This window comes from Scyliorhinus torazame, chromosome 9 (genome assembly GCF_047496885.1).
Source record: "Scyliorhinus torazame isolate Kashiwa2021f chromosome 9, sScyTor2.1, whole genome shotgun sequence".
NCBI lineage: Eukaryota > Metazoa > Chordata > Chondrichthyes > Carcharhiniformes > Scyliorhinidae > Scyliorhinus > Scyliorhinus torazame.
The window spans coordinates 269425204-269450824 of record NC_092715.1 but is presented as its reverse complement, the minus strand read 5'-3'; the positions used below and the strand labels follow the sequence as shown (position 1 = coordinate 269450824).

Sequence of the window (25621 nt, the reverse complement as noted above, 5' to 3'; positions counted from 1 at the left end):
GAGGGTGTGCTGGGTGTAGAGGGTGTGCTGGGTGTAGAAGTTGTGCTGGGTGTAGAGGGCGTGCTGGGTGTAGAGGGTGTGCTGGGTGTAGAGGGTGTGCTGGGTGTAGAGGGTGTGCTGGGTGTAGAGGGTGTGCTGGGTGTAGAGGGTGTGCTGGGTGTAGAGGGTGTGCTGGGTGTAGAGGGTGTGCTGGGTGTAGAGGGTGTGCTGGGTGTAGAGGGTGTGCTGGGTGTTGAGGGTGTGCTGGGTGTAGAAGGTATGCTGGGTGTAGAGGGTGTGCTGGGTGTAGAGTGTGTGCTGGGTGTAGAGGGTGTGCTGGGTGGGGGGGTGCTGGGTGGGGGAGTGCTGGAATGGGGTGTGCATGATGGGGGGTGCTGTGGGGAGAGTACGGAGAGAAGGGACAGGGTGGCAGAGCTGCCCTTAGTTGCAAATCTGCAGCTGATGCAGTTGTCCTGTGTGTGGCAGACTTGGGCCACACGTTGGGCAGCCTGCCTGCCAGCCCAGGCCCATCTCCCTCTGCTACGTGATGTTCAGAGAATGATAAAATCCCTGCAGTGCAGAAGGAGGCGATTCAGCCCATCGAGTCGGCGGCGACCCTTCAAATGCACATCCTACCAAGTGACCATCTCTCGCCCTGACCCTGCAACCGCACCTCACCACTGGACATTAATGGGCAATTTAGCCTGGCCACACCTCCTAACCTACACATCTTTGGACTGTGGGAGGAAACCCACGCGGACACGGGGAAAACGTGCAGACTCTGCACAGACAGTCACCCGAGATCGGAATCGTACCGGACTCCCTGGCTATGTGAGGCATCAGTGCTAACCATTGTGCCCCCGTGGTGACCTGTTGTGCAGGACGTAGCTAAGCGGCATGATGTTAGAGATCATCCTGGGGCTATATTGGAGCGTCCCACAGGAACGGTCCAGACATCGGAAGTGCATTTTGTGGATGCTGATGCACCTCTCAATGATGCTCCGGGTTGCTGAATGGGCATCGTTATAACCGTTCTCCGTGTCGGCCTGGGGCCTTTGGACTGGTGCCATTAGCCAAGACCTCAGCGGGTAACCCTGATCGTCCAACAGCCAGCCCGTCACCCGACAGCGCACCTTGAAGGTGCCGGGAAATGATGAGTGTGCCAGGATGTAAGCATCGTGCACGTTGCCTGGGTATCGGTCGCAGACGTGCATGATGTGCGAGTGGACATTTACCAACAGCACATTCAGGGAGTGGAAGCCCTTCCGATTGATGAAGGGCACCCCCTGATGAGCCGGTGCTCGTAGGGGGACACGTGTGCCATCAATCACCCCCTGGACCTGGGACATGCCAGTGATGGCGGCAATCCTGCTTCCTGGGCATCCTGGTGTGCCTGGTCCAGACTGAAGTTTACAGAGTCCGCTGCCTGGGCACATGGGGCATCTATCACAGCGCGGATACACCGGTGTACAGATGTCTGCGAGATCCTAGTCAGGTCCCCACTCAGCCCCTGGAAAGGTGCAGAGGCATAACATGACGGCCCCCGGGAGCGGGTATCCTCCTCCAAAGCCCGTGGTGCCAGGTGTGCCATCATCTGGCACAGGTGGCGCACGGTCTCCCTGGTTAGCTGAAGTCTTTGGTGGCAAAGGTGGTCCAGCATCTCCGCGAAGGATGGGCGCTAACTGTATACACGTGGCTGGATGTGGCGCCTCCTTTGCACCTCCTCCACGGCCTGTTGAATGGTTGGTACTCAAGCCTCACCAGCTGGCCCCCGCTTTCTGGGTCAATCTCCTCTTGTGCAGGGTCCTCCCCGAGCAGACCCTGTGTATCCAGCCTCTGTGGGATGAAATGTTTAACCAAGGCCTGCCTGTCCCCTCAGATGGACATCAAAGATCCTCTGGCCCTCTTTTGAATAGTAGGGTAGTTCCATCCAATGTCCGGACTAATATTAATCCCTCATGCAACATGACAAAAAAGTTGATCTGCTGATTATTACACTGCTGCGTTGGGAGCTTGCAAATTGGATGTCATGTGTTTTTCCAACAACAGTGACCACACTTTGAAATGTTTTTCATTGACTGTAAAGGGTTTTGGGATCGCTGGGGGGAGCATATCTACACCACATGGTCTGAAATTCCAGGCGGCTCACCACCACTTAGGGACGGGCAATAAATGTCGGCCATCAAACTCGCATTCCAGGAACAAATTAAAACCTAAATTTAATTTCAAACCTGATCTTTTGTCCTTTCCATCTCGTTGATTTCTTTGCCCTTTCCTTCGAAATATCTCAGTAGCTCAGACGTTCTTTATTTCTTTAATGCATCATTCTTTCCATTGTTGAACTGTGATCTGTTACATCAGTCAGCAGTCATTCCATTGGCACATCCTTGCTGCTGCCCTCTTTCCCCTTGCTTCTACTGACATGCTTGAAGCAAATAACGGAATTCTGCGGATGCTGAAAATGAGACGTAGAAATACTGAAACCTGGCAGCGGGTCAGGCAGAATCTGCGGAGAAAGAAAGATTAGGTGAACATTTCAGGTCCATACTTTGCATCAAAACTCCAATGAATATGCTTGTTCATCCCTCTTCCCGGACCAGCCTCCCCGAAGAGGCGCCGGAATGTGGCGACTGGGGGCTTTTCACAGTAACTTCATTTTTGAAGCCTATTCGTGACAATAAGCAATTTCTTCTTCTTCTTCGTCTTCTTCTTCTCTTAGTTTGAAGGTTCCACCTCAAACCTCAGCTGCCTCAGCCTCAGTGCTGTCCCCACATCCATTTGACTTCCTGTATGTGCAACATTTCACTTCCAGGTATTTACGATAGTATTTACGAGGTATTTATTTTTCAGTAAAAAGGTGTCTTTGAAAGGAGGATTGAAGATTTTTTTTTTTATTGTCACAAGTAGGTTTACATTAACACTGCAATGAAGTTACTGTGAAAAGCCCCTAGTCACCACACTCCGGCACCTGTTCAGGTACACGGAGGGAGAATTCAGAATGTCCAAATTACCTAACAACATGTCTTTCTGGACTTGTGGGAGGAAACCGGAGCACCCGGAGGAAACCCACGCAGACACGGGGAGAACGTGCAGACTCCGCACAAGCCGGGAATCGAACCCGGGACCCTGGCGTTGTGAAGCAACAGTGGTAACCACTGTGCTACCGTGCTGCCCATGGACTTTGGAGACACATTTTTCCATGGAACAGTATTGCTCATGGAGTTAGCTCCACCAGCTGGGGTACAAACAGAAATCCCCAAACACCGTCTCACAGTTGGTGTGTTATGCAGCAGGAGCTGACCTCTGTCAAAGGGCGAAGACGCTGGAGGGAGGGGAGGTGGCAAACGCTGGTCAGAGGTATTGATTAAGTAAAGAGAGAACAAAAACAATCCTTAAAGTCATTGGCAAAAGATCTAGAAGAGAGATTCAAAGAAATGTTTCCTCTCAGAGAATTGTTGGGATCTGGAATGCTCAGACCAAAAAGGTTGCGGAAGCGGATTCCATCAATAAGTTTGAAAGAGAGTAGGCAGGTATTTGAGGATGGGGAACTTACAGGATCATGGATAAAAATTACATTAAACCAGAATCCTCTCGGTGAGCTCTGGTGGCAATTCAATCTTTCATAAAAGTACTTATGAAAAACACTGAGCCTTTCTCAACAGCAGCTGAAATGAGGCAAGTCACCCCAAACTGGGATTTAAATCTGGCCCCTACTCTCCTGGACGGTATCACAGGGTTCTATCCTGCGTACCTGTACATTGAGAATGTACCCCTTTTCACAGGGAGGAATTGTGAAAACTATTGCAGGTGGACAATTGCTGGTATCACAGAGGCCTCTCTCTGTATTGAACTTACAGACAAAGCACACAAAACCGTTTTGCAATGATCCTCTTGTGATCTGGTGCACATTTTAAAAACATTTTGATCAGTTTGGTTGACTACAGCTCATTAATTCCCACATCGGGAAACTTTGTCGAGTTTATAATCAACATCTTTGAAAATATCTTTGTTCTCCTCCTCAGAAAGAGATGACTTCACGGATATGCAACTGAAAGGTGACAGAGATTCCAGTTGCTACAGACCCCAGCAAGCACCAACCCGCCACCAATAGATCAGTTCTCTGCTTTCACTGGGACCGAGACATCGAAGGCAGTTAACGGCCCAACAGCAAACCTCAGGCAACTTTGTGCATTTGGGTTGTTTGATATCTGAATGAGAACCACTCTGTAATTTCAAATGTTTTCTTCCCTTTTGATTTTGCGAGAGTCCAGTGTTCCGTCTGAAACACGATCACTGCCTGAGAGCAGTATTAAACAATCCAATTGTCTCGATTAACAGAGCCGAATCTGATAGCTGATATCAATTATTCAGAGCATAGTTAATGGTCCATACTTTTGGTAATAAACCGTCGAGTAAGAGGGCAACACAAAAGCCATCCTTTTTAATCTTTAGGAGATGGCTTTAAATCTGCCCAGCTGAATGCTCGGATAAAACCTTCCCACAGTGGGGGGACTCCCCACTGTATTCAGGAGGGAGTCTCACAGCAGACCAGGCCATAGAGTTGATGTTTTCCAGGTCTCAGGGTACTGTGGACACTGTAGTTCCTAATCCAGCCCAAGCAACCTCCCCCACCAGTTAAAACTGGCCTTAAAGCTCAGCAGCTAAGAACAATCTGAAACTTAGCGGTGACAGTGATTCTGTCCTTGCCACTACCGTACAGTTCCCGCCAATGGCAGGAGCAAGAATCCTGGCTCAGTTTCTGTTTCTTAGCGTGAGGCTAACTGGAACAATTCTACCTGCTGCACAGCAACCAACAGAGCGCAAGAGTGGAGCCTTTAGATACCAGCACGGATTCTTCATTCCACCACATTCCTGACCCACTAGACCCCCCTCAGCTTTGCCAAATTTTCCGTGTATCACTTCCCCTCCCCCACTCTCATTTCTCTTGATCTGTGCACAAGAGAAGCAGGTCATTCAATCCCTTGAGCTTGTTCTGTCATTGAATTCGAGCATGGTTCATCAGTACGTCAACTCCATCTACCCTAATCTCCATATCCCTTCGTAACCTAGCTCAACAAAACACCATCAGTCCCCGTTTTGACAGCTCCAGTTGACTTCCACAAGTGTTTCCCCTCTGATGCGACCATCAATTCACTCGAGAAAAGAGAAGAAATAAACTGTGGCTTTAATCAACTAGAACAGTGCCTGCCTGCGACTGATCTAACACTGAGAGCCACCTATAGGTCGATTGCTCTTTATACCTCCCTTCAAGGGGAGGAGCCATGGGCGGAGCCCATACAGGCCCCAGCATGTTACCTTATGGATAATGCCATACAATGGCCCATAGGTGGAGCCCACAAGGGCAACAGCATAGCACAGATACAAATGGTTCATTATTAATATAATACATTCACAACACTCTCTTGAATGTTTTGCCTCTAATTTGAAGTCTCCTTTTCATTTCCCACACCCGAGGAAACTGTCTAACTGAATCCAGATTCACAGCATTGGTACAGTACAGAAGGAGGCCATTCGGCCCATTACATCTGCATCCTTTTAACATTTCAAAATAAGATCACCCCTCAATCATTTAAACCCAGGGAAGATCAGCCACCCAGCCAGGTTAATACAACCTCTCTGCAGAATTTAACCCTTGTCCTTCGAAGCTGTACATTGATGATGAATTGTTCCTGGTTCTGGCGAATGGTCAGTGAGCTGAAATACTAACCCTACCTTTCCCTCTCCTGCCGAACCTGCGGAGGATTGCCTGCCTTTTCCTTTTTATTTCAGGTTGCCAAAGTTTTCTCACTCTGATTTACTTCTTCTGGTTCAAATCAAATATCGCCCCCTAGTCCCACAGAGCTATAAGTTAAACAAGCTCCATCCGTGCCATATCTCAATGTCTCACAGCCTTGAATGCCAGTTATTCCCTTCACAAGCTTACACATCAGGAGCTTTCAATACTAAAGACACAATGTGAACCCGCCCGCAGTCACCTGGATGGTACAGATTAGGGACAAATAAGGGAAGGTGCAAGAATTTGAGGCTCCCTGGGACCAGTATTTTGTAGCTTTAATGAAAAACACGTCCTGTTTCCACTGCTGCTAATCTGTAAATTCATGCACTCAGCTTACCTGGTGCCGATCTCTCGATGACTGCATTGTGCTGAGAGAATCATTTCTCATTAGATTGAAGTAACTGGAATCATAGAATCATAGAATTTACAGTGCAGACGTGGGCCATTCGGCCCATCAAGTCTGCGCCAGCCCTTGGAAAGAGTCCCCTACTTAAGCCCACACCTCCACCCTAACCCCATAACCCAACCTCACATTTTGGACACGAAGGGGCAATTTATCCTGGCCAATCCACCTAACCTGCACATCTTTGGACTGTGGGAGGAAACCGGAGCACCCGGAGGAAACCCACGCACACACGGGGAGGATGTGCAGACTCCGCACAGCCAGTGACCCAAGCCGGGAATCGAACCTGGGACCCTGGAGCTGTGAAGCACCAGTGCTAACCACTGTGCTACTGTGCTGGCCAATGGCACACTGAAAAAAAGCCGGTTCTAAGATTGTAGCCAGATGATGGAAATCATTAGTCAATGATTCAAAGCATCACTGCCAGATATATATTATATACCGACCAGAGCTCAGCAAGAGTAAGCCCCCCCCCACACACACACACACAGCAGATTTATCATAAGAAAGATGTTCCAACATAGTGGCCACCAGCTGTCTGGAGTGGTTCCATGTTGGTCACCCCAAACTGAAGGGATTCTTGGAGACACCTGCAGACATTTGCAGAGACGGTGGCACTCATTGCCTCACTGTGCCTGCTGATTCAATAACAATCCAATCACTAATCAGAAAAGAAATACTGTCGCCCCATTTTGTTTGTTTTCAAGGTTTTTCTTTCAGTGATGCGGCTTAACAGATACTTTCAGACCAAATTGAGATTCGACCTAACCACCCAGTATAATGGTTATATATCAAACTTGGGGTTGTAGCAGATGATTCATGCATTGTGTCAGGACTTTTAATGCTCGAGTGTGAAAAAGCCAAACTGAGCTATATTTATGCTAATATATGCTATTATAAAAACTGTGGTGGAACAGAGAGTCTTTGAACGATAAGAGAGAGAAAGAGAGTACCTGTTGCTCCTTATAAAAGGACATATTCCTTTATTACATTGCAAAGTGTTTTGGGTTGACCTCGGGTTCTAAATTAATTTCATTTAATGAAAGCCGCATATTTCGAACTAAAAGACTTTGGATGCTGGAAATCTGAAATAAAAACTGGAAATTCACAGTAAGTTTGCCAGTCACCAATCTGAAACTTTAATTCTGTTTCTTTCTTTGCACCAATGGTGCCTGGCAGCTGGATCTTTCCAGGATTTTGTGTTTCTATTCTACTTCTATCTTCCCATGATTGTGTTAGCAATTGTTAATTCTGGCAAATTCCCAGGATCTCAAAAGTATTATTGAGAGCTGATAATGTAGCAAAGTCACGGTGCATGGTCGGTTAATGTGTTTCGCAACTGAACTGTTTGAAGTTATTTTAATGATGTATTGATTCTATGACCCAGTAACGAACTAGAAATCAATCGCCTATTTTACTTTCAAATAATGAAAAACACATTTTGTGCATCACCATTTAATGACAAAATATTTTTTGCTTGTTTGTTTAGTGATAAGACCTTTCTCGGTATAAGCCTCCTGGTTTTAGGGTTAAGTTTAATTGTGAGAAAACCCAAAAAACTCAACATTTGAAAACAGCAGACTTGGTAAAACACCTTTCCAGGTGTCAGGTCAAGGGGCACTTCACCTCCTCTCTATATTAACTGGAAAGATTAGTGTGTGCATTTAGGCAGATTTCCACCGGGAAGAAATTGCTGAGGATGTAGCTAATGATGCACATTTCCCCCTTTTATAGCAGTTCAATCTGTGATGCTTTTTAAAATATTATATTAATTATTTCAAAAAGTATATTGATGATTGAACTGAAGTTTGATCTGACAAGCTCCTATTTGCTCTGAGACTTCTAAATACTTGTCATTCTGATTCCGGCAAAAATGAAATCCGCAAATCAGGAGACCTACTCTTAGATTGTGTTTTAGATTTGATTAATTGCAATTAAAATCAATGCTTTTCTGTATTTAGTTCAAAAAGGTGTTTGCTGGATTATTTTACATTAAATTCTATTGGATCGCATACGGATTATTTACGTTTAGTTAGGGTGTTGATGAAGAGGGATCTATTCAACTTGCTTTCTCAATGTCCTACTTAAATAAAATTTTATTTAACAAAAAACCTCCATAACACTGCGCTCATTTTGTATGTTACCTTTACTCTTATGAGCAATACTGTTTTGGAAATTAAACTGTGTGTTATACCTCGTTATACTTTTAATGCTACAGAGTACAATTTGTACCTGGTGAATTAATATGTTGGAAGGTAAGACTTAAGACATCACAGGCTGGATTTTCAAAGTGAGTTCAGGAACCCAACATCCAGATGAATTCGGAGTCCTGACCCTGAACCACAGTGATGCTGTTTTTAAATTCAAATGCCCTATTGGGGCAGGATGCAAGCTTGTCATCCAAATAGGTATACCAAATGCCTCCAGCAGGCGGGCACTGCCTGTCACGTGCTAGCAGCAAAGGCAAGTGGCAGCCATGGTGGCAGGGGGAGCTGGCAGTATCTCAGAATGCCAAGTGGTGGAAAGCAGCAGAACGTGGTCTTAAATTTAGAGTACCCAATTCTTTTTTTTTCCAATTAAGGGGCAATTTAGCGTGGCCAATCCACCTACCCTGCACATCTTTGGGTTGTGGGGGTGAGACCCACGCAGACACAGGGAGAATGTGCAAACTCCACACGGACAGTGACCCAGAGCCAGGATCGAACCCAGGTCCTCGGAGCTGTGAGGCAGCAATGCCAACCGTGCGCCACCGTGCCACCAAATAGTTACCCAATCCCTTCTTGTCACCAGCCCTTTGAGATTCTGACACTGTCCTGGAGGCATTAGACCCTGAGACCACTTCTGGGACGGTGATTTTCAAATCGGACCATGATTCAAAATCTGGACCCAAGGTCCGGACTGAAGGTTGAAAGAGTGTTTATGAAATGAAAGAAATGAAAATCGCTTATTGTCACAAGTAGGCTTCAAATGAAGTTACTGTGAAAAGCCCCTAGTCACCACATTCCGGCGCCTGTTCGGGGAGGCTAGTACAGGAATTGAACCGTGCTGCTGGCCTGCCTTGGTCTGCTTTAAAAGCCAGCGATTTAGCCCTGTTCTAAACCACAATGCAGTTTTCCAAATTATATTGCCTGCCCCTGCAACTTGCATTCCGTATTTCGTTTTCTAATATTGTTTAGCAGGAGCTGTCACCATTTCCTCCTGTCATCAGCCAGTGACTCCCTAGTGCAGTAATCAGTGTTTAGGGCCTTCATCTCATGCTTGCAAGCATCCTTAAAGCAAAGATTTGGGTTTCCTACTGTTCATCTAGCTGCAGCTACCTCACTGTACAGAACATCCTTGGGTATGTGCCCAATCCACTGAAGTTGCACTTGATTAGTGCCAAAACAATCTGCCTTTGAGAGGACTGACATATTCATGACTGTGTTATGTTTGGATATACCCATAATACCCCATAGACAGCAAAGCGGGAAATTGTTGAGTTCCTTTTCTGAATAGCTGTAAGTTCTCCACGGTTCACAGCCTTACAGTTAGGTGCTGAAAACACAGGCCTCATAAACCATCAGCTTGCTCCTAAGGCTCAGCCTGGTGTTAATCTACATACGCTTTGCAAGCTGATTTCCCTATCAGCGTATCGAGCTCTGCATCAAGGGACAGAATGCCTGTCACCATGCACCCCCAAAATTTACCAACCAATTACAACGGGGTGTTATAAAGTGTGATCAGGGGCAGAGATGCAACACCTTGTCCCATGGCAATGGTTTTCCTGATGCATATAGTCAAGGGCAACAAGTTACAGGCATGGGAGAGCCAGCTCCATCAGTCTTTGTAGCTTAGTTTCTGGAGAGGAGTTCTCCAATCAGGATGTGATATTATTTTGACAGATTGTAGAGCTTAGCGCCTGATTGAGTGTGAAAGTAGACGCCTTCCACATCTGCAGAGGAGGCGCAGGTCAGGAGAGTGGGGAAGAAGATGCCAAATAGCGTATGGGCTCAGAGACAACCCTGTTTAAATACATTCTTCAGTCTGAAACTGTCAGATGTGGAGACAAGAACGTTTACAGAGCAGGGCATGTTCTCTGGAAAGCAGCAGGTGAGAATGAGTTTTGCTTGACTGCCAATTACTTTTTTTTTAAAATTTAGAGTACCCAATTCATTTTTCCAATTAAGGGGCAATTTAGCGTAGCCAACCCACCCACCCTGCACATCTTTGGGTTGTGGGGACGAAACCCACGCAGACATGGGGAGAATGTGCAAACTCCACACAGACAGTGACCCGGAGCCGGGATCGAATCTGGGACCTCGGCGCCGTGAGGCAGCAGTGCTAACCACTGTGCTTGGCTGCCAATTTCCCCCAAATCTTGGAGTCTTGCTCTGCTGACAGTGCCTAGTACCTTAGTGAGATATAAGAAAGTAACCCTCTTCCCTACAATTTTCTTGTAGCCAGCATATGGAGAAAATCACGTCCTCTGTGTATCTGCCAACCCGGAAACCAGATTGTGCCTCCGAACACACTAAGATAGAATTTTTAAGAATGACCCGAGAAAAGGCCGTTCCCATGATGCCAAGGAATGAGATGCCCCTTTAGATGTTACAGTCACCTCTATCGCCCTTGTTTTTGTAAAGTGTGATGATGTTTACATCAAGAATCTCCTGTGGAATGGAGTCTACCTTCCAGCAGAGAAGCAGAAGACCATAAAGTTCTGGTTATAGGTGAGACTTTCAGTGCTAGAGCTGTTTGGCCAGGGTTCTGGCTGGCTGCACTTCGTTTTGCTAGGTGGTCAAACCCAAGTGATGAGGGTTCCTCAATCGTCCATGTCAGGAAGGTCTGGGAGAGGGTCAAGCAGGGACAGGTCCAACTACCGCAGCACAACTCACAGGAACTCAGACTACACCAACAACATCTGTTTATTTCTGTCAGTGACTTTGCCATCTACCAACTTTAGAGAGGCAATTCTGGTGATGTGTGACCAAGCACCCACTTCATGCCTTCATGTGTAGCCTGTCGATTTCCATTGTCACGGGCAGTTTGGGTTTCGAAACATTGGTTCATCCAGTGTTCACGGTATCTCCATATCTTTTGAACGGCTGTCTTGGCTATTTCAGGTCGAGCAATATTTGAGATGTTGGGTTATGTTATTATCATGTAGGCTTTGTTTTTTGCATCAATGACAGATGTTATCTCAGCTAAGTATCAAACCAATCCTTATGGTGGGTTCCACCTTTACCAAATGCTGCTATCACCCCCATTTACATTCCTTTCATCTTCTGTCCTCGACGTCTTTGTCTATCCACCAATGTTCTATGTTCTATGTTCTATCGCTGGCCCTCTGTCCAGCCTTCTATGTTCTATGTTCTATCGCTGGCCCTCTGTCCAGCCCCACCACTCCACCACCCCCACCCCCCCCAGTATAAATCTGACCCTATTTCCAGTTCTCTCCAGCTTTGACAAAGAGTCACCCAGACTCAAAACGTTAGCTCCCTTCTCTCTCCACAGATGCTGTCAGACCTGCTGAGATTGTCCAGCATCCGCTGTAATCTGCTTTTAGCTATCCTCTAAACTGTCCACCACTTGGCCAATCTTTGTGTCATCTTCAAATTTCCCAATCATGCTCCGCGCGTTCACATCCAAATCATTAATGTAAAACACAAACAGTAAGGGTCCCAACACTGAGCCCTGTGGAGCACCATTGAAACAACATTCCAATTGCAAGGGCAGCCATCGACCATTACCCTTTCTTTCCTGTTACTCAGCCAAATTTTTATCCAGTTTGCCACATTGCCCTGCATCCCATGGACTTTCACTTTCTTGACCAATCTGCCATGTAGGACTTTGTCAAATGCCTTGCTAAAATCCATATATACCACATCCACTGCACTACCTTCATCAACCCTTCTTGTCACTTCCTCAAAGAATTCAATCAAATTCGTGAGCAAGACCTTACTTTTAACAAATTCATGCTGACTATCCCTGACTAGTCCATGCCTTTCTATGTGACAGTTAATCCTATCTCTCAGGATTGATTCTACTAATTTGCCCACCACCTACGTAAGACTAACTGACCTATAATTGTTTGGCATTTCCTGCGATCCCTTTTTAAACAATGGTACAACATTTACATTTCTCCAGTCCTTTGGTACCCCCCCCCTGTATCTAGTGAGGATTGGAAAATGACCCTCAGAGCATCTGCTATCTCCTCTCTGACCACCGTCAGTAGCCTCAGAAACAATCCATCTGGCCCTGGCGACTTCTCAACTTTCAAGGATTCCAATATTCAAATACTTCCTCTCTCTTTATGATTATCCCATCCAATATCTCAGTGTTCCTCTTGGACTACGATACCTGTGTCATCCATTTCCTTGTTAAATATGGAGACATTTATGTAAAGCCCTTCCCATAGCCTCTACATCTACACACAAGTTCCCCTCTTCATCTCTGATATGCCTAACTTTGTCCTTAACTAACAGCATCGAGCTGTGCATAAACCCTCGGTGGACAAACTCCAGGAGTCACTACGTACTAAGGTTCCACCTCTCCCGATGTTGTGAAGAATGGGTCTGGCCACATTGCCACGGAATGCTCCATTCAGTTGGACTGTTCTGTACCATTTGTCCCTGGGGGAGGTTTTTGGAATAAAAGCCTTTTCCACAAGTCCATTAGGCAGCAGTCCATATGTAATGTCCTTGAGACCTCGCGGGAATGGGATGGTGGTTGCTGTTGGATGGTTCCTTGAGCAGCCCATCAAAGACATTTGACAGAACGGTTCAGCACCAGAACGTTCAAACAAGTATCAAGCCTTAGTTGGTGGTGATTAAGGCCGTCTCTTTCAGCTCCTTCCTACACCTTCTCCCCATGTTGCCTTGAGGCAGCTGTGGTGGGGAAGAGACTGTTATTACCTTCCTTGTTTGCAAAGGAGAGAGATTTGGTGGTTTTTATTGCGTTTCAGCTGGATTAGCTTCATGACACAAAATTGTGTTTTCCAGAGACTGTTTCAAGGTATGCACGTTGAGGTAAACATCACCTGTGGCTGGAGAACCATCAACTTGGTGAAAGACACTCTTTGGTTGACCCAGAACCTGCTGGTGTTCTAGTGTAAAGGGGTTGTCCACAACCTGAATGTTGAAGACTGGCACATTCCATGGTCCAGGACTATATGTTGAGGGACACAATAAAACTTGAACCAGACACTGCTAATGTTCAATAGGGAAATGTCAAGATAGTCAGAGTACACAGAGGAACTGGAAACTGATACAACCCCTGCAGGCTAAATTTTTGACATGTTATACACATTGTAAATATTGACTACAATTGTAAATGTGGTGAGGAACATTCAGAATTGGAAGAAACTGGTTGGTTTTGCACTTTATATAATGCCAACTTTGAACAGTCATGGTGAATTTTACAAATAAAGTACTTTGTGGAAAAACAATGACCATGGTCTCCACATGCAGACTTCGTCCAACATGCCAGGGAGCAAAGACCTGCTCGCTCTCCTACTCCACAAGCTCAGATAGAGAGGGATGTCTATTAGCTCCTCTCAAAGCAAGCAAACTGTTCCCTGGGCGAACAGCTACAGAGACAAGATGCAGTGCCGAACTTTAAGAAGGCCTCACTATGATCCCAACAAGTTTCACAAACACCCTTTTTCTCACCGAAAGCAACACATCTCAGAAACGTAACTTTAAAAATTGAGACTCAAACTAGGGGCAGAGCTCCCAGATAACACCCGATTCAGATGGGCTGAGCTTTGAGAACACTGCGGACATATGGAGCATTCATTCATTCAGCACCAATAATAGAAGACAGGTGACAATAGGCTGTCAGAGCAGATCCTATAAACCAGAAAATCTTATAAAATAATGAGAATGCATTGAATAAATGATCCAATCTAAAGCTCATTAAGGGCGATTATTTTCACCTTCACACATTTTCACCTTTGAGCACAATAATATCTATTTATTGAACAACAGATGTAACAAATATAGATTTCATTATCACATCTTATTATATGATGTTATACTTATCCATTCTGTGGCGTTCTTCCACAGCCTGAGCTTCTGAATTCAGGCAGTATAATCCTGCAACGCCACCTCATCAACTTAATGCAGCAAAGCAGACTTATGGAGTGTTCAATGAGATTTCGATAAACAAGGTGTGTAATCCTTTGCGCCTCAGATAGAGTAGAGCATTAATAAATAAATGCTTTAATAAGCATCGATATGTTTCATCTGCGGCAATGTTTGAAAGCAACTCTTTTTCAGAACTGCAAATATCTCAACTCTTCAAATTAATGTGAAAAGGAGCAGGTGAAAATGCAAACAGACAGCTGGGATCTGAAGCTTTAGTCTGAAACCTGAGCTGGTTAACACCTCGGCTAAGAAAGGATATATCTAGCAATCCTGAACCATTATCCCAAATAGAATTATTTGTGCAGTGGTATATATACAATCCCTCACATTACTGCTCCATCAATAAGGCATCTCATCTGCTATTCTTCTAGCCTTCAGTAGTTTTTTGTTTGTTCAGCGAGAAGCTTCTAGAAATTATGATTACAAACGTCTAATTAATAAGTTGAGAGTCTAACTGCTACATTGTATTTTACTGTTTATCGACCAACATGTCACAGAACCCCCCGGTATGTGTGCAGATATTCTCGCTGATTCTTCTGGTCGTGTTTGGCTTTTACTGCATCTTGAAAGGGGCTTCTTTCACCGCATTCAGCTGGTGGTACATCGTGGGAGCAGCCTGCATCGTGGCAGCCGCCTTCACCTCCTTCCGTATTTATGAAGTGTGTACACTCATGTCACGGCAAGAGGCTGCTTCTGGACTCCCTGCAACAAACTCTTAACAGCAGCACACCGGAGACCGGTTTACCCAAGTCCTAATGCGTCAAGCAAGAGAGAAACTAGACCGCATGGACTGCTGCTCTATCATCAACATGTTAACTTACTTAGAAGCTGAGGCGTTATTTCTTAGAATGGTTTGTGCGTTGCAAAGACTGGGTTGGTATGTCATAGCGAGTATGCTTTTTTTTCTGTGGGATTAGGCAAACTTTTGGGAACTTTTCCCTCTAATTTCCCTCTATCCAATTCCCTTCCCTGAATCCTCTCTTCCTCTGACATTTGCCTTATCCACATCCCTCGTCGCCCCCCCTCCCCCATCCTCCCACATTCCAATTATTGGTGACCAGTTGTCTCCAGCCACCTACACTGGAATTAACTTCCTAAACCTCTTCACATCTCCATCGACCTCGCCTACTCCGAGGCCCTCTTTGAGTCAGAGTTTGGTTCAGTATCTATTCCTGCCTGATTACACTCCAATAAAGCATCTTGAGACAGTTTTCCACCTTCAAGGCGCTTTACAATTACACGTTGCTGTAACTTAGATGGTCCAACACAGTAATGCTTTCAAAAGGGATCTGTTCTCCGTGTATTGGTTGTATTATATTATCAACACTGTTCGTTGTGTACCTATATCGTCAGCAGAATTGATAATAATTATTCTCCGTATTATATGGACACTTTTACTATGGTTATTGTCCCCTCTCTTCCAGCAAGCAAATGGTTCCCAAACGTGGATCATTCTCGATAGATTCTGTCATACATACGCTTTATTTAATGTCACCGGCTAGTCAGGATGTCACATGCTGCTTCTCAAAAAGAGAACGAAACAATCTAAGGGAAGAAGAGTTGCTCTAGAATAATATTGCCCTTGTTCAAGCAGAGGCATTCTCCCTCACATCCTGGAGAATATTTCTCCTTCGACCAACATCACTAAAAGACAGATGAGCCAGCCCTTATCGCACAGCAGCCTGTGGGAGTTTGCTGTGTGCAATCTGGCACACAGTGACCACACAACAGCGACCACACTGCAAAAGTACATGATTTGTCCCAGTGCTTTGGGATATCCTGAGGTTGTGAAATGTGCTGTGTAAATTCTAGCTTTTTCTTTGATTGTGGGTTGCCAATGATTCTGAAAAATGGACATTGTGGTTTAGAAATATTTGACAGAAGTTGCATTGTTGTAGCACCTGTTGAAAAACGAAGGAATATGTAATACAATATGTCAAAACTCACTTCAATTAAATGGATTGTTGTGATTTTTAAGCAAAATACAGATTAAAACTAAAATGTGTTGTGCTGCACACAAATCTCTTGAAATGTTGGAGCAAGGTTTTTACTCATTGCATTTTTTCCCTCTACCTCTTGCTGAAGTTATGTCCCACACATGTCAGTCGTCCATCTGGCCATTGTTTCTATGTGAGTACTGAAATTCTCAATGAGCTGCAGATAGGAAGTCTTCCCGGATTTAAAGCCTCCTCCAGCCCTGCAACACGCGAGGCTGGAATCGAAAAGGAAATAGAATCTTGGAGCACAATGGAGGTCACTCCAGCTGACTGTGCCAGCTCTTACTGGAGCATTCCAGTTCACCCCAATGCCCCACTCTCCTCCTCCCTCACCTTTTACTTATTACCTGGCACGTTCCTCATCCTGGAGTACCCCGTCCAACTCCCTTTCAAAATTATTTCAGGAATTAGATCACGTTAGATTTCGCAAGGTGTTGCGAGCCGGGTGGATCCCGGGATCGGGGTCTCCCGGTTTCTATCGGCCATGTTGCCCTGCAGCGAGCTGCTTTCCAGGCGCAATGTGGCCATTAAATCACGCCCCCCTGAGTGGAAACAATTACTCTTCGGGCGCGATTTAACGAGAACGACCCCGCTACCAAACGGGACTTTGGGTTTATTTTGGCCTCGGGGAGGAACGCCCCACAGCAGCTGCAATTACCTTCATTTCCTGAGCTTGTCAGCGCAGGAAGAGATCCGGACGTCAGTCTTAAATATCGCCCTGATCACTCAAACCCCCCCAACGCCCCAATTTATTTGTTAAGGGGTCCTTGAGCCCCCCCCCCCCCCCTCACTTCATAAGGGCAGGTCACCTCTGAGGCCCATCTCCAGCATGGGCAACTTGCCATCTGGGCATCTTGATATTGGCAGTCTGGCACCCTGGCAGTGACCCTGCCAGTTGGCAGTGCCACCCAGGCATCCCAGTACTGCGAAGCAGGCAGTGCCAAGGTGCTTGGGTGGCAGCGGGAGTGCCAGGTTACCATCCTTCCCAGAGCCTGACCACCGGAGGGCCTCCGATGGCCAGGGAACCCCCTCCCCCAGTTCTTGTTACGCCTGGTCCATGTTTGTGTGGACCAGTGCTAAACGCCGCTGCGATGAGGTCTCCCAGGTGCAGGCATTCGATCCCTGGCCTTGGGAGACTCTGGTACAGCCAAATTTAAGTGAGGCTAACTTCTCACTTAAATATGAAAATCTGGATGCCACCTAGTGAGGGCGTGACCTCGATCGCGACGTTGTGCAGGCACACGTTCGGTCTTGCCAGGTGTCCTGAGTGTTGCAAATCTCGCGAGAGGCTTAGAACCATAGAATCCTACAGAGCAGAATGAGGCCATTCAGCCCATCGAGTCTGCACCAACCCTCTGAAAGAGCAACCTACCTAGGCCCACTCCCCCATCCCACCCCATAACCCCACCTAAACTACACATCCTGGACACAAAGGGGCAATTTAGCATGGCCAATCCACCTATGGCATCATAGTGACGAATGTGAAATAAAATAGTTACTTTAGAGATATTAGTTACTGTAATGTAGAGATAGGCCAGTCTTATTCTGGTGAGTTCACAGACAAAGGATTTAGGAACACATGGCAAAGCAAGGAGGAGGTGTGTCCACCAAAGGAGGAGAAAAGGATGCTGGGTAATAAGGGGGCCAGAGGAAGGGATGAGAAGTGAGCCAATCAGGATGTATGGCCAGGTCAGGAGGGGTATAGGATGACCAATGGAATCGTGTATGTGAAACTTGATGCCATTTGAATGTATTTGCAGAAATCCCTTTGTCTCCTTCTTCATTCATTTCCCGGGGTGTAGGAGACTAGCTGTGTCCTGTGCCTGTGTGAAATGAAACAGACTTGCAAGTCAAATAAAATAACTAATGCTGTACCTGCAAATCCATCTCGACTTTTATTGAGGCCAGACTGACGGGTAAAACATTTTTGATTTGTCAATAGAACCATAGAATTTACAATGTAGAAGGAGGCCATTCGGCCCATCAGTCTGCACCAGCCCTTGGAAAGAGCACCCCACTGAAGTCCACACCTCCACCCCATCCCCAGCAACCCCACCCAAGCCTTTTGGACACTAAGGGCAATTTATCATGGCCAATCCACCTAACCTGCACAGGTTTGGCCTATGATAGGAACCCGGAGCACCCGGAAAAAACCCACGCAGACACGGACAGAACGTGCAGACTCCGCACAGTGACCCAAGCCAAGAATCGAATCTGGGACCCTGGAGCAGTGAAGCAACAGTGCTAACCATTGTGCCAACATGCTGCCCATAACCTGCACATCTTTGGACAGTGGGAGGAAACTGCGAGATTTACCAGCCTCGTTGCATCCTGGGTCATAACGAGGCCGTACGATCTCGCTCTCCAACTCCCCTCCAGATCCTTTGTCAATGATTCTAAATCCCTGACTTCCGGTTTTTGACCCACTTCCCAGAGGGTAGAGTTTTCCTCTCTACTTCACCAAAACCTCTCAAGGTTCTGAAAACCTCAAAATGGTCACCTCTTAACCGATGACACAAAAGGTTGGTGGAGTTGCAGATAGTGTCGAGGGCTGTTAACCTCTGAACATTCCCTGTTCCAAGGAGAACACTCTTAACCTTTCCAACCTCTCCTGCTTACTGAAGTTCTTGGTAACATCCTGGTGAACCTCCTCTGTTCTCTTGCGAAGGTCTTGCCATCTATCCTTAAATGTCCTGCCCAAAATTGTTCACAAAATTCCAACTGAGGCCGAACCGGTGATTTATAAAGATTTTAAATAATCTCTTCTCTTTGTAATTTCCATCCCACTATTTATAAACCCAAGTAATCCATATGTTTTTTATCCGCCGTATTGACATTCTCTGTCTCTCAGAGGGATAATGGGCACTAAGATCGCTCTGCTCATCTACACGTTTCAACATTGTGCCAATCGGGGCAGAAAGGAAAATAATATGTTTTAAATTTAACGTTTTGAAATTTGGGCAGTAACCTTTGGATCTTCATGTTTTCCTGCCCTTGCCAGAGGTTGCTGACCATTTACAGAACACTAACAACAATCACCATTAGTATCGGCATTTCTAAATTGCGGGCTAATATTCTAAGGAGAGAAGAAATAGATTCTGGTGTTCTGGTTGGCACAGTGGTTAGCACTGCTGCCTCGCAACTCCAGGGTCCAGGTTCGATTCCCGGCTTGGGTCACTGTCTGTGCGGAGTCTGCACGTCCTCCCCGTGTGTGCGTGGGTTTCCTCCGGGTGCTCCGGTTTCCTCCCACAATCCAAAGATGTGCGGGTTAGGTGGATTGGCCAGGATCTAGTGCCCTTAGTGTCCAAAAGGTTATGTGGGGTTACTGGGTTACGGGGATAGGGTGGAGGTGTGGGCTTAAGTAGGGTAATCTTTCCAAAGTCCGGTGCAGGCTCGATGGGCCGAATGGCCTCCTTTTGCTGTAAATTCTATGATTCTAAGATGAGGTCAAGCTGAGATTTGGAAACCATGGTTATAAATTCCAGCTCTAGGAGGTGTCAGAAAGCTGCCTGATCGATGGCAGATTGCCACCTACGGGACTTCACTCTGGATTTTCCGTCAGGTTTATTCTCTTATCCGTCTTCTCCCCTGAAAAACTCACAGGGCAGAAGAGCTATTCACCCACAGCTGGGGGCCTGGTTCAAGGGCACCAGGGTGTAACTACAGACCAGTGGGCATGTATGCCACCTCTCTGGGTACCCAGTAGTTCAGCCTGGATCCACGAGGTACTCAGTTTACATATGTCGCCAGAGGGAGGCACTACACAGGGCTGGCAGATGAGGAGGATATATACTGGCAGGAGGGGCACACAGTTCTCTTTTTGTTGCCAGCGGTGGGAGCTGAGAGCAAGAGGCCACCAGCAGCCTTCCCAACACACCAGCCTCGGCACTAACACACTCGATGCACTACATCAACTGCTTAGAATGTAAAATGCAAATATCATCACAGTCCTAGAGGGCTTGCTCTCTCCTTTAGGGGCTGGCTGGTGGTCGTTTAACCTAAGGGTCACCACATCCTCAGGTGAGGAACAAGGTTGAGAAGGCGATGCCTTCATGGATAACCTCAGCCGGTACAGGAATTGAACCCATGTTGTTCGCATCGCTCTGCATCACAAACCAACTACCCAGCCAATGTCCACACAACCATTTTAAAATTAACTTTAAAAAAAATTTGTTCATTGGATGTGGGTTTTTCCAACAATCGACAATGGTTTCACGGTCATCATTTAGACTTTTTAATTCCAGATATTTTATTGAGTTTTAATTCCACCATTTGCCATGGGGAGATTCAAACCTGGGTTATCCTGAGTCCCTGGATTACTAGTCCAGTAACAGTACCACTGTGCCATGACAATACCACTGTGCCATGACAATACCACTGTGCCATGACAATACCACTTTGCCATGACAATACCACTATGCCATGACAATACAACTATGCCATGACAATACCACTGTGCCATGACAATACCACTGTGCCATGACAATACCACTGTGCCATGACAATACCACTATGCCATGACAATACCACTATGCCATGACAGTACCACTGTGCCATGACAATACCACTGTGCCATGACAGTACCACTGTGCCATGACAGTACCACTGTGCCGTGACATTACCACTGTGCCGTGACTATACCACTGTGCCATGACAATACCACTATGCCATGACAATACCACTGTGCCATGACAATACCACTGTGCCATGACAATACCACTGTGCCATGACAATACCACTGTGCCATGACAATACCACTGTGCCATGACAATACCACTATGCCATGACAATACCACTTTGCCATGACAATACCACTATGCCATGACAATACCACTGTGCCATGACAGTACCACTGTGCCATGACAATACCACTGTGCCATGACAATACCACTATGCCATGACAATACCACTATGCCATGACAGTACCACTGTGCCATGACAATACCACTGTGCCATGACAATACCACTGTGCCATGACAGTACCACTGTGCCATGACAATACCACTGTGCCATGACAATACCACTGTGCCATGACAATACCACTATGCCATGACAGTACCACTGTGCCATGACAATACCACTGTGCCATGACAATACCACTGTGCCATGACAATACCACTGTGCCATGACAATACCACTATGCCATGACAGTACCACTGTGCCATGACAATACCACTGTGCCATGACAATACCACTGTGCCATGACAATACCACTGTGCCATGACAATACCACTGTGCCATGACAATACCACTGTGCCATGACAATACCACTATGCCATGACAATACCACTTTGCCATGACAATACCACTATGCCATGACAATACCACTGTGCCATGACAATACCACTATGCCATGACAGTACCACTGTGCCATGACAATACCACTGTGCCATGACAATACCACTATGCCATGACAGTACCACTGTGCCATGACAATACCACTGTGCCATGACAATACCACTGTGCCATGACAGTACCACTGTGCCATGACAGTACCACTATGCCATGACAATACCACTATGCCATGACAATACCACTGTGCCATGACAATACCACTGTGCCATGACAATACCACTGTGCCATGACAATACCACTGTGCCATGACAATACCACTGTGCCATGACAATACCACTTTGCCATGACAATACCACTATGCCATGACAATACCACTGTGCCATGACAATACCACTATGCCATGACAGTACCACTGTGCCATGACAATACCACTGTGCCATGACAATACCACTATGCCATGACAGTACCACTGTGCCATGACAATACCACTGTGCCATGACAATACCACTGTGCCATGACAGTACCACTGTGCCATGACAGTACCACTATGCCATGACAATACCACTGTGCCATGACAATACCACTGTGCCATGACAATACCACTGTGCCATGACAATACCACTATGCCATGACAATACCACTGTGCCATGACAATACCACTATGCCATGACAATACAACTATGCCATGACAATACCACTATGCCATGACAATACCACTATGCCATGACAATACCACTTTGCCATGACAATACCACTTTGCCATGACAATACCACTTTGCCATGACAATACAACTATGCCATGACAGTACCACTTTGCCATGACAGTACCACTATGCCATGACAATACCACTATGCCATGACAATACCACTTTGCCATGACAGTACCACTGTGCCACGACAATACCACTATGCTATGACAATACCACTGTGCCATGACAATACCACTGTGCCATGACAATACCACTGTGCCATGACAGTACCACTGTGCCATGACAATACCACTGTGCCATGACAATACCACTGTGCCATTACAATACCACTGTGCCATGACAATACCACTGTGCCATGACAATACCACAATGCCATGACAATACCACTATGCCATGACAGTACCACTGTGCCATGACAATACCGCTGTGCCATGACAATACCACTGTGCCATGACAATACCACTGTGCCATGACAATACCACTGTGCCATGACAATACCACTGTGCCATTACAATACCACTGTGCCATGACAATACCACTGTGCCATGACAATACCACTGTGCCATGACAATACCACTATGCCATGACAATACCACTGTGCCATGACAATACCACTGTGCCATGACAATACCACTGTGCCATGACAATACCACTATGCCATGACAATACCACTGTGCCATGACAATACCACTGTGCCATGACAATACCACTGTGCCATGACAATACCACTATGCCATGACAATACCACTGTGCCATGACAATACCACTATGCCATGACAATACCACTATGCCATGACAATACCACTATGCCATGACAATACCACTGTGCCATGACAATACCACTATGCCATGACAATACCACTATGCCATGACAATACCACTGTGCCATGACAATACCACTATGCCATGACAATACCACTGTGCCATGACAATACCACTGTGCCATGACAATACCACTATGCCATGACAGTACCACTGTGCCATGACAATACCACTGTGCCATGACAATACCACTTTGCCATGACAATACCACTGTGCCATGACAGTACCACTGTGCCATGACAATACCACTGTGCCATGACAATACCACTATGCCATGACAGTACCACTGTGCCATGACAATACCACTGTGCCATGACAATACCACTGTGCCATGACAATACCACTGTGCCATGACAGTACCACTGTGCCATGACAATACCACTGTGCCATGACAGTACCACTGTGCCATGACAATACCACTGTGCCATGACAATACCACTGTGCCATGACAATACCACTGTGCCATGACAATACCACTGTGCCATGACAGTACCACTATGCCATGACAGTACCACTATGCCATGACAATACACTATGCCATGACAGTACCACTATGCCATGACAATACCACTGTGCCATGACAATACCACTGTGCCATGACAATACCACTGTGCCATGACAATACCACTATGCCACCAAACCTCTCAATTGCCTCCATTTTACTACAGTTCCTGGGCGCGATTCTCCGCTCCCGTGCTGGTTGGGAGAATCGCCTGGGTCGCCAAATTTTCCCGCGACGCCGGTCCGATGTCCTCTCGCGAATCTCCCAAGCGGCGGGAACGGCACGGTCGAGTTCCGCGGGCCGTAGGCTGGAGAATCGCCCGAGACACCCAAAATGGCGATTCTCCGGCACCCCCGTTATTCTCAGGCCCGGATGGGCCGAGCGGCCAGCCCAAAACGGCAGGTTCCCCCCGGCACCGTCCACACCTGGTCGCTGCCGGCGGGAACAGCGCGGGAACGCTGCGGGGGGGGGTGGTGCGGCCTGCGGGGGGGGGGGAGGGGGGATCCCGCACCGGGGGGGGGGGGGGGCCTCAAATGGGGTCTGGCCCGCGATCGGTGCCCACTGATCGTCGGGCTGTCCTCTCTGAAGGAGGACCTCCTTTCTTCCGCAGCCCCGCAAGATCCGTCCCCCATCTTCTTGCGGGGCGGCTGGAGAGGACGGCAACCACGCATGCGCGGGTGACACCAGTTATGCGGCGCCGGCCGCGTCATGTATGCGGCGCTGCCTTGACGCGGCGCCAAGGCCTGGCGCGTGTAAATGATGCGGCGCCGCTCCTAGCCCATTATCAGGCCCTGAATCGGTCGGGATCGGGGCCGTTTCGCGCCGTCGTGAACCTCGACGGCGTTGACGACGGCGCGAACACTCTGCCTCCATTTCGGAGAATCCGCCCACTCTGTTTGAATTTCTTTAACTTCCCAACTCATAGACCATTTTTACTGCTCTCAAATCTCCCAGTCCCTCTCCCTGCACCAGCTCGCGCTGCCGGAGACTTTTTCACGCACCAGAATCCAGGATCCAGTTCTCCTCCCTCGTTTGTGACTAACCAGTTCTTCAGTTCCTGTCTGCGACACTACAAATGATTGAGTATTTGTAATAATAAAACTGGTAAATGATTCAGTGAGGGGTGAGTTACACCCTGTGGTATCCCTTTAAGATGACAGAACAAGCAAATTGAATCTTCCAGCAGATTTACCCTATAACAGCATTCAATTTAGATTTCTAATGATCCTTTTTGCTGCAAAGAACACATTAAGCCCTGAGTGATAGAGGCCACTTGTTGAGAAGTGGAGGCAGGTGGTGTTGCCCCCCAGTTGCTGGGTTGATTGAGAGCACTCTGAGTGTTTAAATTGAGTGTTTGGGGCTGGGATTTGGGTGCAGTTCTGGGGGGTGGGGAGAGGCTCAGTCCCTGCAGGCTGGGGCAATGCTGGGCTCCACTGGCTGCTTTGACTCAGTTATCTGCCCCTTCTTTGCTCGCGGCTCCTGCCAGCGGCACTATTGTCACTTTAAACATGACGGGAAAGCGGCTGAGACCGTGCCAGGACAGCAGGGTAAGGAAAGGGGGAGAGGAGCAGGCAAATAGGCCAAATGGCAGAGAGGAGGTATGATGTTGAACTCCGTTTTTGTGGAAAATGTGCACCACCTCACTTGTTTCATCTCTTTGGGAGGGAGCACTTTAAAATTAAAGCTGTGCCTCTTTGTAATTGGTGGGTGTACAGGGGTTTGTGAAATTCTGCATGAATAAAACTCTACTTTCCTCTCCTACCCTTGCTTTAGGGATAATGGAGGTTCCACATCTCTCTGGCATTGTCAACTGGAGCCAGGAGACTATGTGGGGCACTTTGGCCAAATTAATCCTCTTCCCTTCCATTACTCTCTCTCTTCTCTCTCTTCTCTCTCTTTTCTCTCTTTTCTCTTCTCCCTCTCTCTTTTCCCCCCCCTCTCTCTCTCTCTCTTTTCCCCCCCCTCTCTCTCTCTCTCTTTTCCCCCCCTC

General features: G+C 46.9%; 1 protein-coding gene across 5 annotated transcripts in view; it reads left to right on the top strand.

Annotated features, from left to right (window-relative positions):
* LOC140429915 (MOB kinase activator 3B) overlaps nucleotides 1-8290 on the top strand; it is a 220385-nt gene extending 212095 nt beyond the window's left edge. For all 5 annotated transcript variants that reach the window (XM_072517485.1, XM_072517484.1, XM_072517488.1 and 2 more), the window contains exon 4: nucleotides 4002-8290. In XM_072517485.1, the coding sequence (XP_072373586.1) occupies nucleotides 4002-4031 (30 nt within the window). In that variant the 3' untranslated portion in view covers nucleotides 4032-8290. The remainder of the gene's footprint in view (nucleotides 1-4001) is intronic.
* The last annotated feature ends 17331 nt before the right edge of the window (nucleotides 8291-25621 follow it).